The sequence below is a fragment of the Rhinopithecus roxellana genome, chromosome 9 (genome assembly GCF_007565055.1).
Source record: "Rhinopithecus roxellana isolate Shanxi Qingling chromosome 9, ASM756505v1, whole genome shotgun sequence".
Lineage (NCBI taxonomy): Eukaryota > Metazoa > Chordata > Mammalia > Primates > Cercopithecidae > Rhinopithecus > Rhinopithecus roxellana.
This window is the reverse complement of record NC_044557.1, coordinates 83,472,776-83,487,387: the sequence shown is the minus strand read 5'-3', so window position 1 is coordinate 83,487,387 and position 14,612 is coordinate 83,472,776. Positions and strand designations below refer to the sequence as shown.

The window sequence follows — 14,612 nt, the reverse complement described above, 5'->3', positions numbered from 1 at the left end:
TAAGAGATGAGGAATATCTGATGAGGTATCCCCTAGAAAGTCAGCATCATATATATCTGGTGCCTAGAAACAGAAGGTTAAATTGATGGAACATTCTGTTTAATGTCACCAATAGCCTCTGTCAATGAGGGATCTGTCACAGGAAGATGAATGTAGTCTTCCAGTTACTGTTCGAATGTCCCCCTTTGGGTTCAACCTAGAATCCCTGGGTCCATTCCAATTAAATCTTAAAATGAACTCCAGCTCAGAGTGTTCAGAGCCTGCAGCCCACAGTAGTGGATTACTCAGGAATACCCTAGGGGATGGGCCAGATTGCTCCAAGAATATAACAAATGAAATGACTGATAACTCACGGTCTCTGTCAGTTTCCTGTCAGTGGGTGATGAATAAAAGGCCCACAGTTAGACCCTGAAATGAAATGCACAATCAATACACAGTCTATTTTGTGATTCTAGATAAATGGTGCCCCAACCTGTCTCCAGATTACACCTAATTACCAATCCCCTGAATCCCCAGATCACCACCATCGCTCCTTTACAGGGAGAGCCAGAATTTGAGCTAAAAGCTTCAGTGAATACCATGGAAAAATATGTAGTTCCTGCCCTCAGGAGCTTACAATCTAGATTTGCCTTGTGCTCATACAAATGTCCACATGAGAACCTCAGATAATAACACTCAATGAGCACTCACTATGTGCTGGACACTATTTTTAGTGTTTTACATATTTTATCTAATTCAATCTTTACAATAACCTTTGTGATACTTTGAGGTAGATGTGATTATTATCCTCATTATAGGAATAAAAAAATATGGAAACACAAATAGGTTAGGCAACCAGTCTGAGGTCACAGAGCTAGGAAAAACTGGAGTTGGGGCTCAAATCTAGGTTACAAAGGCCAGTATCTTAGGTATCACCCTAGAATAATCATAACTATAGGAAATAATTCCTATGGGCCAGGCATTGTGCTGAGTTATTTTACATGCATTACTTTATTTAATGCTCATAATTAGTGATCACCATCATTTATATAATTGTTTTTTAAATGCTTCCATTTGCTTTCTCTTACATTTCTGCAATATCAGCTTTTTTTTTATCTTATAGATGAGGCTTAGGGAGACATAAACGTTTCCCAGGGTTAACACTGAAGGACTCAATTCTTGATTAGTTTTCTCTACGGTCTGACACCCACATATTGGCATCATTTTATGTTTTGAGAAAAACAGCTTCAAATAATATCCTAGACAAATATTACTCTAACAAAAACAATAATACTGCTATTTATATAGTGCTTCACTACTAACACTTGGATTGACCTTAGTCCCGTGGCAAGTCTAAGTGTTGATATCTCAGGTTATAGATGTCAAAACTACAATTCAAAATATGAGGAGTGATTTGGAGTCATACAACTTTATCCACACTCACTGAGCTACATTTATTCACTAGTTCACTTAAGAAACCAGCATGCTGTTATATTCTGGCCCTTGAGTAACAAAGCTGAATGACACCCCCATATTCTGTAATTTGCAGCATGGAACAGTCTATGGATCCACTTTGAACTCGTGGTGGAAGGATGTCCATTGGAAGGGGCAGATGCTCTGATCCCGGTGGGCCATCCTTGCTCCCCGGGGGTCTCCTCTCCTGATTCTTCACCTTCCTTTCCTTGAATCTGGTGAAAGGCAGTATTTGCCCTTCTCTGGAGGCCTATAACTTGAACACTTGGCCCTGATGGGGAAGCAGTTCTGCAGGGACTTTTTCAGCCATCTGCAAGCAGTTTCAGTGGCAACCCCAGAACTGTAATCCATGAATAGAACTAGCTTTACAAGTCATCAAGTCTAACTTCCAGACTAGGGAATTGATGGAGACAGCGAACCCCAGAGCAAAGTGCCAAACTTCTGTCAATAGCTTGAGGCTAGTGGAAAGACCTCCAGGAGACAACTCCAGAAGTTCAGCACCTAGTAAGCTCTGGCACCAATAGCCCTTTCATGATGATGGTGTTGGTGAAGGAAATAGTGCTCCGCAAGGTTTTCTCTGCCCTAGGCAGTTGAATTTTCACTCCGCAGGATTCTCTCTGGCTGTAACTACCCCAGATAACAAGGAGTGAATGCAGAATAGCACGGGCTCTAGGGCCAATCAGACACGAGTTAGAAAAATTCCTACTACATGGTTTATGTAAACTTGAAGATGAATAATTGCGAACTCCCCGAACAGGGCTCGGACAATGCCATGCATAAAGAGGGGCCCTGTAATTTGAGGTTTCAGAACCAGAAGTGAAGGAGTCAGGCAGCTGGGAACGGCGGAAATTCACAGCTTTCGCCCAGCAAGGGGACAAAGGTCTGGGACACACTCCAGCTGCGTCCGGATCTTGGCTGAATCGGACGCTCAGGGTGGAGGAGACAAGCACGGCAGCTGCCCAGCGTGTGCCCAGCCCTCCCACTGCTGATCTGGTCTGCCAGGAGGCTGGCCGCTGGCGGGAAGGGGCCGGGAAACCTCAGAGCCCCGCAGAGACAGCAGCCGCCTTGTTCCTCAGCCCGGTGGCTTTTTTTTCCCCTGCTCTCCCAGGGGCCAGACACCACCGCCCCACCCCTCAGGCCCCACCTCCCTGGGGGATCCTTTCCTCCCCAGCCCTGAAAGCGTTAACCCTGGAGTTTTCTGCACACCCCCCGACGGCTCCCACCCAAGCTTCCTAAAAAAGAAAGGTGCAAAGTTTGGTCCAGGATAGAAAAATGACTGATCAAAAGCAGGCGATACTTCCTGTTGCTGGGACGCTATATATAACGTGATGAGCGCACGGGCTGCGGAGACGCACCGGAGCGCTCGCCCAGCCGCCGCCTCCAAGCGCCTGAGGTTTCCTGGGACCACAATGAACAAGTTGCTGTGCTGCGCGCTCGTGGTAAGTCCCTGGGCCAGCCGACGGGTGCCCGGCGCCTGGGGAGGCTGCTGCCACCTGGTCTCCCGACCTCCCAGCGGACCGGCGGGGAGAAGGCTCCACTCGTTCCCTCCCAGGAGAGGCTTGGGGTCAGGCTGGAGCAGGAAACCGCTTTTAAGTTATGCCATGCTTCCCCTAGGGTGTCTTTTTACGCTGCAAAGTTCCTGCTGACTTTATGGAAGACAGCGAGAGAGAGAGACAGACAGCGAGTGAGAGAGAGACAGAGAGAGAGAGAGAAAGACAGAGAGAGAGAGAGAAGAGAACAAAAGAGAGAGAACTTTTTGTTTGAAGGTTTTTTTAGTCTTTAAGCTTTTGTCTTCATCTCAGAATATTAACGCCCTCATGTAGTACATACTATCTTTGCTTAATGAACTTGGACTTTTATTATTATTAGTGGCAAAGAAGTGGTCCCTTAGATTCAGAGTAAGTTGGAAGAAGACGTTGGTCTTCTTAAAACCATTATAATTAGAATATAATTTGGGTACATTGAATATGACATGATAGATTATTAGATTTTTCTAATGCAAATATGGGATATTTAGAATAATTTGGAGAAAAGATCTCTCTTTCACATACACACACACTTAACTGTGCAATTTAATGTTTTAATAAAATTTTATTGTTAAAATTATTTCACTTCTCAACTTCAATATACTGTGGAAAATATTGGCAGTATGTTATGTTCTAAAATATATCTAAATAATTGAAATTCCCTAAATAGGGCTAAAAATTGTTTTTAAAATGTTATTTGGAAAAGAAAGAAATCTCTGTAACATAGATTTTTTTTTTTTTTTAGGTTTTGATCAAGTTAATAAGATTTGCATGTAAGTTTTTCTAAGACCAATGACTTATTTTCTTTATGTCACTAGAGTGTAGAGTACATCAAGATATGAGTCAGACATTTATGCAAGGCTAGGAAAAGCCATATTTAAGCCACATATGTGTTTTGGATGTGTTTGAGTAAATGTTTGACTTTCAACCTCCAACCCACAAATAATGAATAGAAGGCTAGGTAGTCTTCCACTTAGTTCCTAGGATACAGAAACATAAATAAGTAAATAAATAGCAAAGACACTAAAGAACAGGTAAGTTGGATAGGAATCTACCTATAAGTATGTTAAAATACATATGTATGTGTGTGTGTGTGTATGTATATCTTCATCACTATAGATACTATGGAGAACTTTTAAAAAAGTGAACCTTTATTGAAATATAACACATAGAGAATTGTGCAAGTCGTAAGTGCCTAATGCAGTTTTTCTAAGTGAGCACTTGTGAGCTAGCACACAGATTAAGAAATATATTATCAGCACCTCAGGAACTCCCATCACTACCATGTCCACGGCAAGAACAATCAGTATTCTGATTGTAACACCATAGATGAATTTTGCTTGTATTTGAACTTTCTATAAATGGAATTTATTCAATTTTTTGCATTTGACTTCTTTCACTCAAAGTTCTGTTGTGAGATTCATCTCTACTATAGGATATATAATTTGTCCATTTTCACTGCTGTATAGTATTCCATTGTATGGACACACCACGATTGATTTAATCATCCTAGTTTTGGGGTAGTATAAATAATGCTGCTGTTAATATGGGGACACTTTTATTCTTCCTAGCCCTTTTTATTGTTTCAAAGACTTAATTAATAATAAAAATACTAGCAATGAGTTCAATTTCAGGATTTCCACTAAATAATATAGGTTTCTACTTAGAAGTATCCATAAATGATAGTAAAATATTTTTATATGTGGTCTGTACAGGAAGATAGACATAATACTAATTTTAGATGATACAGCATTATCAGAAGAGAAGACTTTTTGTTGGGAACACAGTAAATACTTTATATAGGAACTATTTTGCTTCCCCGTTAGCTTCTGAGTTACTTTATTTTGAAAATGATTGCAAATGGACACCGTATTTACACATAGAGTCCAGATGCCCTTTTGTAAAACCAAGGTGCCATTGTAGGAACTAGAAGCACCACAGATATTTATTTCTTTATAATGGGCATTCCACTAGCACTAGGCATCAGGACAGTGTGAAAAGCAAATGGACACTATTCCTGTCACCATGGACCCATAGTGTAATGGAGAAAGCAGATATTGTGCAAGTGATTGTGTATATAGAGTTGCAAAACAGAAACTAATGGGTGACTTGGCAATATAAAAGATTCTGCCTATAACATCTTATAAGGGAAGTTCCTAGTGCAGTGTTATCATGTGGACCAAGATTCAAATACCAGTACCACCATTTACCTGAGAAATGACTGTGGCCAAGTTACTTCTTTCTTGAATTTTAGTTTTGTATTTTATAAAATGATAATAATGATATGCATATATCCAAGATACCCACGTAAAGTTTCTGCTGCATATCAACACTAGCTTCTAGCATGATGCTCACAGATAACTAACTATAGGACAATCTAGAGCCAAGTGAATTATGTAAACGAAGTGCTGATGATACTCAGAGGAGGGAGAGATAGCCATCTACTGTCATCCTGGAGGAGGGGTATGACGTTTCATTGTTGGAGATTTAAAATCAGGCATCCTGGACCAAAGAAGTGAGAGAAGGCAAGATTGTGTAGCAAAATAAAATTCTAGATTCTTTTTCTGAGAGCAGAGGATATGCTGGTAGGTAAGCAGAGAAGGAGGTAGGAATGGGATGTTGTCATTAGTACTAATGTCACAGACATGGTTTTTCCTGGAATGTTCCTTAATGCAGTAAAGCAGAGGCCTTCTCTGCTTCACTCAGGCTTAGGTTTTAACTGATGGCTGAAACTTCCCATCATTTAGTATCAGAACTATCCATTGAACTTCTCAAAGCTAAGTTCTGAATTAATGTTATGATACTAGGAGTTGGGGTAGAGAAGTGGGCAGGGAGGCAATAGATTTATTTTTTTCTCAGGAAAAATGTCTGGTCTGTTTTCCTGTAGGATAATGTTTTTGGGGGCTTTTTGTTGTTTTATAGTTATTTTGGTTTCCTCTCCCTCCCCCTAGTGGTTTTTTTGTTGTTGTTTGTTTGTATTTTTTTGTTTTGTTTTAAGAGAACGAATACCCTGTAGTTTCTAGGAAAATCTGACAAACCCTCAGTCCAAAACAGTCCTGATCCCTGTCCATAGCAACGTTCCTGGCCTGGGTCACCTAGCAACCTCCAGCACAATTTCTCATTTCAATCTAGTTTCAAATTTTACTTCTTAAGCTGAAACTACAGCTGTCAAATTCCATTGATCGGGGAAGTAAGGGTTCTGCACCAGATGGTTTATCCGGTTAGTTCTAGAAGGACAGCTATGGCAGTGTTGATCAAAGGGAACTAAACACATACTCAGGTATTTTTGCTCTCCTAGCCACTAACTTGCCTGCTGGGTTTTGCTCTTGGCAACCCTCAGCCCCCTGCTGGCATGTTCCCTTTGTGTGAAAGCTTTTTGTAAAAAGCATTATTTTCTCTAGGATCTCATTAACCAACATTTCCTTTAGTTTGAGTTTCTCCTTTGCAGCCAAAAAAGAAAAAGAAAAAAAAAAAAAAGACTGGGGAATATTTTGAAGGGAAACAGTAATCTTACAAAAATGTATGTTTGCATGAAAGACTTGACTGATGATGCCTAGCTGCTCCTTCTGTTGCTACAATGGAGCGGAGATGCCAAAATTATCAGGATATTTGTGTGGTTTACCCTGTAGGACAGTAGTTCTCAATTATATCAGATTTCTTCCATGCACTTTTACAATAAATCCTTTGTAACAACCTCCTTGCTCTCCTGAAATGAAATTCAGAGTGCATATATTTTACCTGCACATATAATTTTTAAAAATCAATATACTGGCAATAACTATACTATAAAGAGTAAGAAAAGGAAAGTAATTTATAATAAAATAGGCTTCACTAGAAGACATAAAGAAGTAGTGATGTGCTAGCATCTTTTTGTAAAATTGCCATGGACACATCGCTAGGAATAAAGACTGGGGAACGTGTATAATATTGGTGACTCAAAAACATGGTCAGCATTGGCTTTGGTACTGTGATTTTCTGAAATGGTGAACAAATGTTGCTAGAGTTTTAAACAGAACAAGTTTTAATAATCTTCTATCACATTTTATCTTGTTAAATTCCTGAAAAATTATGGATAACAATCATGCAAAAAACACTTTGTGTGTATATAAAATGGAGTTCTGAGTTCTGATCTAGACTCAGATAAAAATAAATAGCTTTTTTATTTAGATTACTTATATCGGGGTCAATAGGACATGAACATGTGTGGGATATGGGATTCTTCTTCATTGTTCAGGATGTCCAGCAACATACAGTCATTATGACCAGAGAAATGCCCCCACAGATTCCTAGAACTTCTCCTAAGGGATAGCACCACCTCTGTGGCAAAGGATGAGCTCTTTGCAAGCACAGATTTTCATCTTGTTCATTTGTAGCCCCAAGGTCTCCATAGTGCATGACACTAAGGTGTGTTTCCTGAGTCAAAGGAGCTATAAAGAGATCTGCTAGGGTGTTGGATAATCTACTAGCAACTTCCATGGATGTTCTAACAGAATTTAGCTTACTGCCAGATAGTTCACTTCTAATGTTGACTTTGATCTTTTTGAAAAGACACACATAACATCCTACCCACCTGACCAATATTTTAAATACATTTGTACATTCCTACTATAAAGGTTCATATCAATACCTTCACGAAAGCCCATTCTTAAGCAAGTAACAAAAATGAACCAGATTCATATATTGATATTTGGAGTGCAATCTAAGCCTGGCAGGACTGGTTTTCTGGTCTTCCCATCCAGCTGGGACTGTGTGCTATCTACTGAATAGAGAATACGGGTATACACAGCTACTGAGTGGAGAACAAATGGTGATGGGTTTGGACATCAACTGTTCATTTTTGGTTTGATAAATTTTATGTTTGTAACATGTCTCAGTAGAGATGTCAAGTAGGCATTTAGACATAAAATATTTCAGAGTGCAGGAGAAGGCTGGGCTGGAGATTAAAAAAAAAATGTGTCTCATCAGCCTAGAGAAGACTTTTGGAGCCCTAGAGAAGGATGACTTCACATGCCAAGACAGAAGAGTATGAGGCTGCCCCCAGAGCACAATTCTGATATTGATAGTCTGGTAAACAAAATGCAAATATGAACAGCAGTAGCAGCCATGTTTAGAAAAGAAAACAAGAATCAAAATAAAACTTAGCAACCCACAATAGCAGGAACTAGTGAATCGGAAATCCTAGCAACATCCGAAAACTATCTACGCGAGAAGAAAGAGTGAGGTATGGCCAACTTGAAATAGATACAAGGACGGTGTTTTTATGTGACATGTAATTAGTTTTTGGAACTCAGTACCACAGAATATTTTGGGGTAACTAGCATAGAAAGTCTAAAAAAAGAATCATTTTAGACAGTTGTAAGGGATAAAAATAGTGTTACAACACATTAGGTAAGAAACTGAGTGGTACCCACTCTCTCTCACATTTACCTGGCCTCTCTAAATGAATGATCTGAGGCTAGAACAGTCTACAGACACACTAAAATGGTTCTTTCCAGCTACAAGTTGACATACTTTCCGAGGGGCTTGAGTAGTTTTTTTTTTTCACTCCAATTTTTCAGAAGCACCTGAGTCAGCCAGACCATAACTGGATAGAGGATGCAAGAGGAAATGAAATGTAATTCCTAAAGCCCTTCCAAAAAAAGTAATGTGCTGATAATGGCTTTGATTTACCACTTTATTGTTGTGAGTTTTTAAAAAATTCACCTCTCTAGATTTATAGTCTTAATACTTATTAAAATATTTAATTTCCTTGAAGCCATCTTCTTTAAAAATAAAATGAATAGCTTTAAGATTTGTACTCCAATTCAGACTGGACCTTTTCTATAACAACCTCTTCAATAATCACCAATAAAATAGGAAAATAGGTGTCAAGATGAATTTAGATTCAAGACAAGACAGTGACTCATCTAAGCTTTGTGGCTGCCTTTAGTAAATCCAATTTTCTTCTCTGGTCTTTGATCCAGAAACCTCAGTTCTCTTGCCATGTAATACTACTTTCTTGTTCCAAAAAATGATTTCTTTTATTCTTAGAAATATGAATATCAGCACTCTATTCCTTAAAAAATTCTCCTGACCATCAATTTGCATCAATTTCACCACCACCACCATCACCAAAGAATGTAATTTAACAATTCAGTTGTGGGTCATGGTGACAATAGTTTTGCAATGGCAGTGGTGAGAGGCAAGAGTTTCTCATTCTGAGACACATTCTTCTTGTCTTTTAGCCAACATGCATAGAAGTTATGAATGTGTGTATTTTTCATATTCCAATTAGTTAAAAGCCAGGTTCCAAATTTCTCAGTTCTATTTAGTCTCTGAACTCTAATGGGCAACACCACTTCTATGGGTCTTACTTCCAGCATCGCTAAAATAGAGGTGTTAGAATAGGTGATATGTGGAAGGTCTGATGTAAAAATTTGCCATCTGAATTAAACACACACACACACACACACACACACACATGATTGTGCATTATTTCCTGCTCAAAACATGCAAATATCAAACGGACTTGTCCATAAAAAACATTATAGGAGTGTTTTAAAATATTCTATTTTGTTGCCTTTGTCAAAGTTTACTCTGCCCCATTGGTTCATGTATAAGAAATCCTATTTAAATCAGTGAGACCACAAGATGAAGCAGCTTTTGAAATGTTACCTACTGTTAGGTAGTATTACTTATATATTTTAGAGTCACAAATTATTCTTTTAAGCCAAAAAATATCTTCTCATTCTGAGACACATTCTTCTTGTCTTTAGCCAGTATGCATAGAAGTTATGAATGTGCGTATTTTTCATATCCCATTTAGTTAAAAGCAGGTTCAAGACATCCCCCCAGGACTTACTGAAGAGATGTAATTATGGTCACTTGCAGTCTCCTTAGATGCATTGAGTGGAATTTTCTTTGAATTTGTATTCACAAGGAAGTACTTGACAACTGCACACCGTTCTTTGGAATAAATGTCAAACCCTCAGGCAGAATAAGCATGATAATGGGTATGTTGGCATGACCATTAACAACTACACTTGAATAATATACCAGGATGATGGACAGAAACCTCTGCACCCACGCTCTGTTTCCTGTCTCTTCTTTTAATATCCAGTAAAAATGTAAAAAAAAAAAAAAAAAAAAAAAAAAAAAAAAAAACCAACTAGATTGTGCTAAAATAAATGCCAATAGATCCCCATGAGCAATGTTTATGAGGATGGTGTATTTGTTAGTGCTCTTTGCCAGTTGTTCCCGATTCTTCTGCCTTCCAGAAGCTTGGTGGGATTGTGTATCCTAGTTTCCTGATAAGGATGGGGTCGAGGAGAACGTGAATAGTTCTGGCCAGTAATTCATGAGTTAAAATGATGTAAGTCACTTCCAAATTAGAGCACTTAATAGTTGATGTATACAGCCCTCCCAAAGATTTTTGTTTTTTCCCTTTTCCTCCTTGACAGCAAATCGGCAATATTTCAGGTGTTGGTTGCTATATCATCCTAGGTCCTGGAAAGAAGACAATGTTAAGAGTCTTCAGTAGACCAACTAGGGACTTTACTGTGTCTGAGAAATAAACCTTTGTTGTTTTTAAGCCAGTGAGATGGTTGAAGTTGTTTATTGGCCTGACATAAGACCCAACCATCCTTGACTTATTCAGTAGCCAAATCCCAGTTATACCTGACCATTGGGGGTAAGCAACTGCAAAGAACATTTACATAACCCAAAAGACTAAATCTGTGATTTTAGATTCTCCAACCCCTTCTTCATCAAAGCTATTGTTAGAAGGATTCATGAAGAAGGATCTCTTTCGCCTTCTGCTGCTGAAAATTCAAAAATTCAAAATTTAGATTACATAAAGGGTTAGCTGGGCTGCAAAGTGGGAAGGTCAACAGACACTTAACAATAGACTCGAAATCAAACACCCTATTATGTGACAGTAAGCAAACAGGGATCCTGCTTTTCCTTGCTTCCAGTTGACCCTTCCTTTGTAGAAGTTCAGTTATCTTCATCTACAACTTCTACCCATTTAAGCCAAGCCAAAAGGAGGAAGCCATAAAATAGAAAGACACTAATCATTTTTAGAATAGGTACTGTATTTGGACCTTATATACCATATTTCACTTAATTTTCACAAAAAGCCTATGATGCAGAGATTAGTATCTCCGTCTCAAAGATAAGGAAATTGAGGTTCAGAGAAGTTACGTAACTTTCCCTAATGTTACCCAGCTGAGAAATTTTTCTGTTCTATACTAGTGTACATATATTAGCTGAGTCCAGTAAAAAATACCCATTAATTAGAGGAAACCCTCTGTGGATACCCTGAACTCAGAGTTTTCCACAGGGGTTAAGAATGCCCAGGATGGGGTTCATGAGGGTCAAATCCTTGGGTGAAGTGATTTTAGAATATTTCTCATCCTTTTTTCAGCTCCTTCTTCAAGCTTCAGGTGTTTACCATATTTCTTTTCTTCAGCAATTAAACGCCCTAGCCTTAGTGGACATGAGTCTAAGCCCAGATTCCCTAGGTAACAGAACGTAAAACAAAAAACTTTGAGTACCTTTTAGAAAGTGCAGTCCTGGGGAAGCAGGAGTAAGTGTATGATGAGTAATGTAGAAAAGGAAGGAGAACAAGGGAACAAATTACTGAGAAGCTATTGCTTAGTATAAATTGCAACTGATTACTCAATCTCGTAGGACTGTCTTCCAGAGAGGTTGTGTAAAGTACTGTATTTTAGGACAAAAGAAGAAGGGAGAAGCATTTATTCATCAGTATGAGTAGATAGGTGGATGGATGAATAGGTGGGTGGGTGGATGGATGGATGAATGGTCAAATAAGTAGGTAGGTAGGTAGATGGATAGATAGTAAATCATATTGAATTTTGTGTTGTAGCTGGTCATTTATATGTCTGTCTTCTTTATAACTGCAAGTTCCCAGAGGGAAAAGTCAGTTGTTAAAGGCTTAGGTTCAGACAGGATAGGATTTAAATCCTACCTTGAATGTGTGCTAGTTCTGACACCTTTGAAAAGTCACTCAACTTCTTTGAGATTCGGTTTCTTTATATGTAAAATGGGGATAATCATATCTCATTAGAGATTGTTGCAGGGGATGATGGTAATAGCATGTGAAAAAAGGGCTGAGTATAGAGCCCACTATACAATAATGTAGTATACTAAGTTATTAATATTTGCCGTATCACCCAGGGCTTCTAATATGATGTTTCGCTCATCATAGACATGCAGTCAATATCTGCAGGTTTAGCTTGGATTCTGTTTTAGTCCATCTCTTCTTCTAGTTTCTGTTCCATTTCATCATCACATGGCTTTTCATATCTAATTTTCACCAGCTGTCCATTGTCATATACTGATTGGGCTTTAATATAGGTCATTAAAAACCAAAAGGGATTCATAAGGTAATGTGAGCAATGCATTATCTTCAAAGAAAAGCAACTGTAGAAATAAAATGGAACTTAAAAATTGATGCTCAAAAATCTCAACGTATAAAAATATTTTTCCAGTTCTGAGCCAGAATGCCAGGGATTGTAGCTGGAAGACCCTGAGGTAGTGGTGCTACCCTTGTGCTTGTCAGGTGGGCCTGAATGAGATAATTACAATGAAAAATTCAGCCATGCCTGCTGTTGAATTGGCTTTACAAAATTGATGCTAATTCTCAAATCTGATGATTAACAGAAGCCCAAAGGAAGAAATATTAAGATCTATGAGATAAAAATATGTGCGATTTCTGTATATCTTCTTGGGAAAGTTTTAAGCATATCCCTGCATTACAAGTTCTCTTTTCTCAGATTTTTGTTGTTTTTGTTTGTTTGTTTGTTTGCTTTCATTTATCTATCAAATATTGTCTATAACATTCCCCTTGAAGAAGCAAAAAAAATCATAAGCAAATTCAACCTAACAATTATGATTGATTCCAAATACAAACAAGGTATTACTAATTAATTTAAAAGCCTTCAGACAACTAAAGGAAACTTCTGGAGGGAATAAAAATTAACTGAAAGTTAAATTTTACCTGAAGACAGTTCTTCAGCCTCAAGGGAAGCAAAATCATGTGGAATCTGGCCCAGTGACTCATCTAATAAATCATAATTGTTTGTGTTTCTTTTCCCCTGTTCACCTAGGAAAGCAGTTGGAAGCAAATCAGGTCTGTATAGATGAACAGATTTAATTCATTTGCCCTTCCTGCCTTACCCAGAGACATAACCCTTGGCCAAACAACTGGCTATTGTGAAAACTATTAAGCAGTGGTAGACTCTCAGGTGGGGAACTGGCAGCAGTAGATAAACCTCTCCCATGAGTCATCTGCTCTTTTCACACATTTACCTTTAAAATGGAAGTTAAGAACAAATGGAACAGTACATACAAAACACCATGTGAGATGAAAGATGCTTTAAAAAAATCTCTTCCTTTAGGCACTTTCGGTCATCACTATCATTTTACAGATGAGAAAATTGCAGGCTTTGTGCTTGTCCTTGCGAATGTATCCTTTACATGGTGAATATTTATTGGCATCTGTATAATTCCAATGATCCTAATGATACATAGTAGATAATCTATATGTTTATTGATTTGAAAAAAGTTAGATATATTGAATACTTGCCATGTGTAAGACACCATGCTAAGCATTTAAGAAATACGAGACATTCTCTTATTAAGAAATTCTCTTATTAAGAAATAAGAGACAAATTATTTTCTAGCTGAGTTTTCTAAACAAAGTCATGGCACTGCCTTGAATCATTTGTTTTACACCAAGAAAATGATGCCAATTGGGAAGATACTGAAACTAATTTTATCAACAAATCCAAGGTGCTTTTTTTCTGGAGACAAGAATAGAGTAGATAATGAACTTATGGCACAATTTAGGTGTATTACTTCATACAGAACAAGAACCTTCAAAATGTCTCCAGAAATGAGTCTGATTTGAAATGTCTTCTACTTCCTACCTCCTGTGTGATTAGTATGTGTAATAATGTCTCATGATGGTCTGACCCATATTTCTTACCAAGTTTGTGTCCCTTCGTTGATTTGAAATATAACAATTGTACTGAGGTAGGTAAAAATAAGGCTTATTTTTATTGTAGAGGTGAGATCATGGTTACTAAGTAGTGGTGGAGCTCAATTTGGAATTATGGTATGCAGAGTCTAAATGCAGGTGTCCCAGCTGAAAGTGCTTTTGTTAATTGATTGATCAAATTGCCAAGTTGTGCACTTTTTAAGAACTTACCCATTTAGCACCTTTTTTTTTCTTTAATACTTTAAGATCTAGGGTGCATGTGTACAACGTGCAGGTTTGTTACATAGGTATACATGTGCCATGTTGGTTTGCTGCACCCGTCAACTCATTTACATTAGGTATTTCTCCTAATGCTATCCCTCCCCCAGTCCCCAACCCCCAACAGGCCCTGGTGTGTGATGTTTCCTGCCCCGTGTCCAAGTGATCTCATTGTTCAATTCCCACCTGTGAGTAAGAACATGCAGTGTTTGGTTTTCTGTCCTTGTGATAGTTTCCTGAAAATGATGGTTTCCAGCTTCATCCATGTCCCTGCAAAGGACATGAACTTATCCTTTTTTATGGCTTGCATAGTATTCCATAGTGTATATAGATTTAGCACCCTTTTAAAAATTCTCTGTGCTATCTTTTTTTTT

The 14,612-nt window shown here is 38.2% G+C and overlaps 1 protein-coding gene across 1 annotated transcript in view; it reads left to right on the top strand.

Moving 5' to 3' along the window:
- The first annotated feature begins 2,482 nt into the window (after window positions 1-2,482).
- The window catches only part of TNFRSF11B (TNF receptor superfamily member 11b), a 28,431-nt gene continuing 16,301 nt past the window's right edge, over window positions 2,483-14,612 (top strand). Inside the window, exon 1 of the mRNA XM_030938252.1 lies at window positions 2,483-2,891. Coding sequence (XP_030794112.1) covers window positions 2,781-2,891 — 111 coding nt within the window. The 5' untranslated portion in view covers window positions 2,483-2,780. The remainder of the gene's footprint in view (window positions 2,892-14,612) is intronic.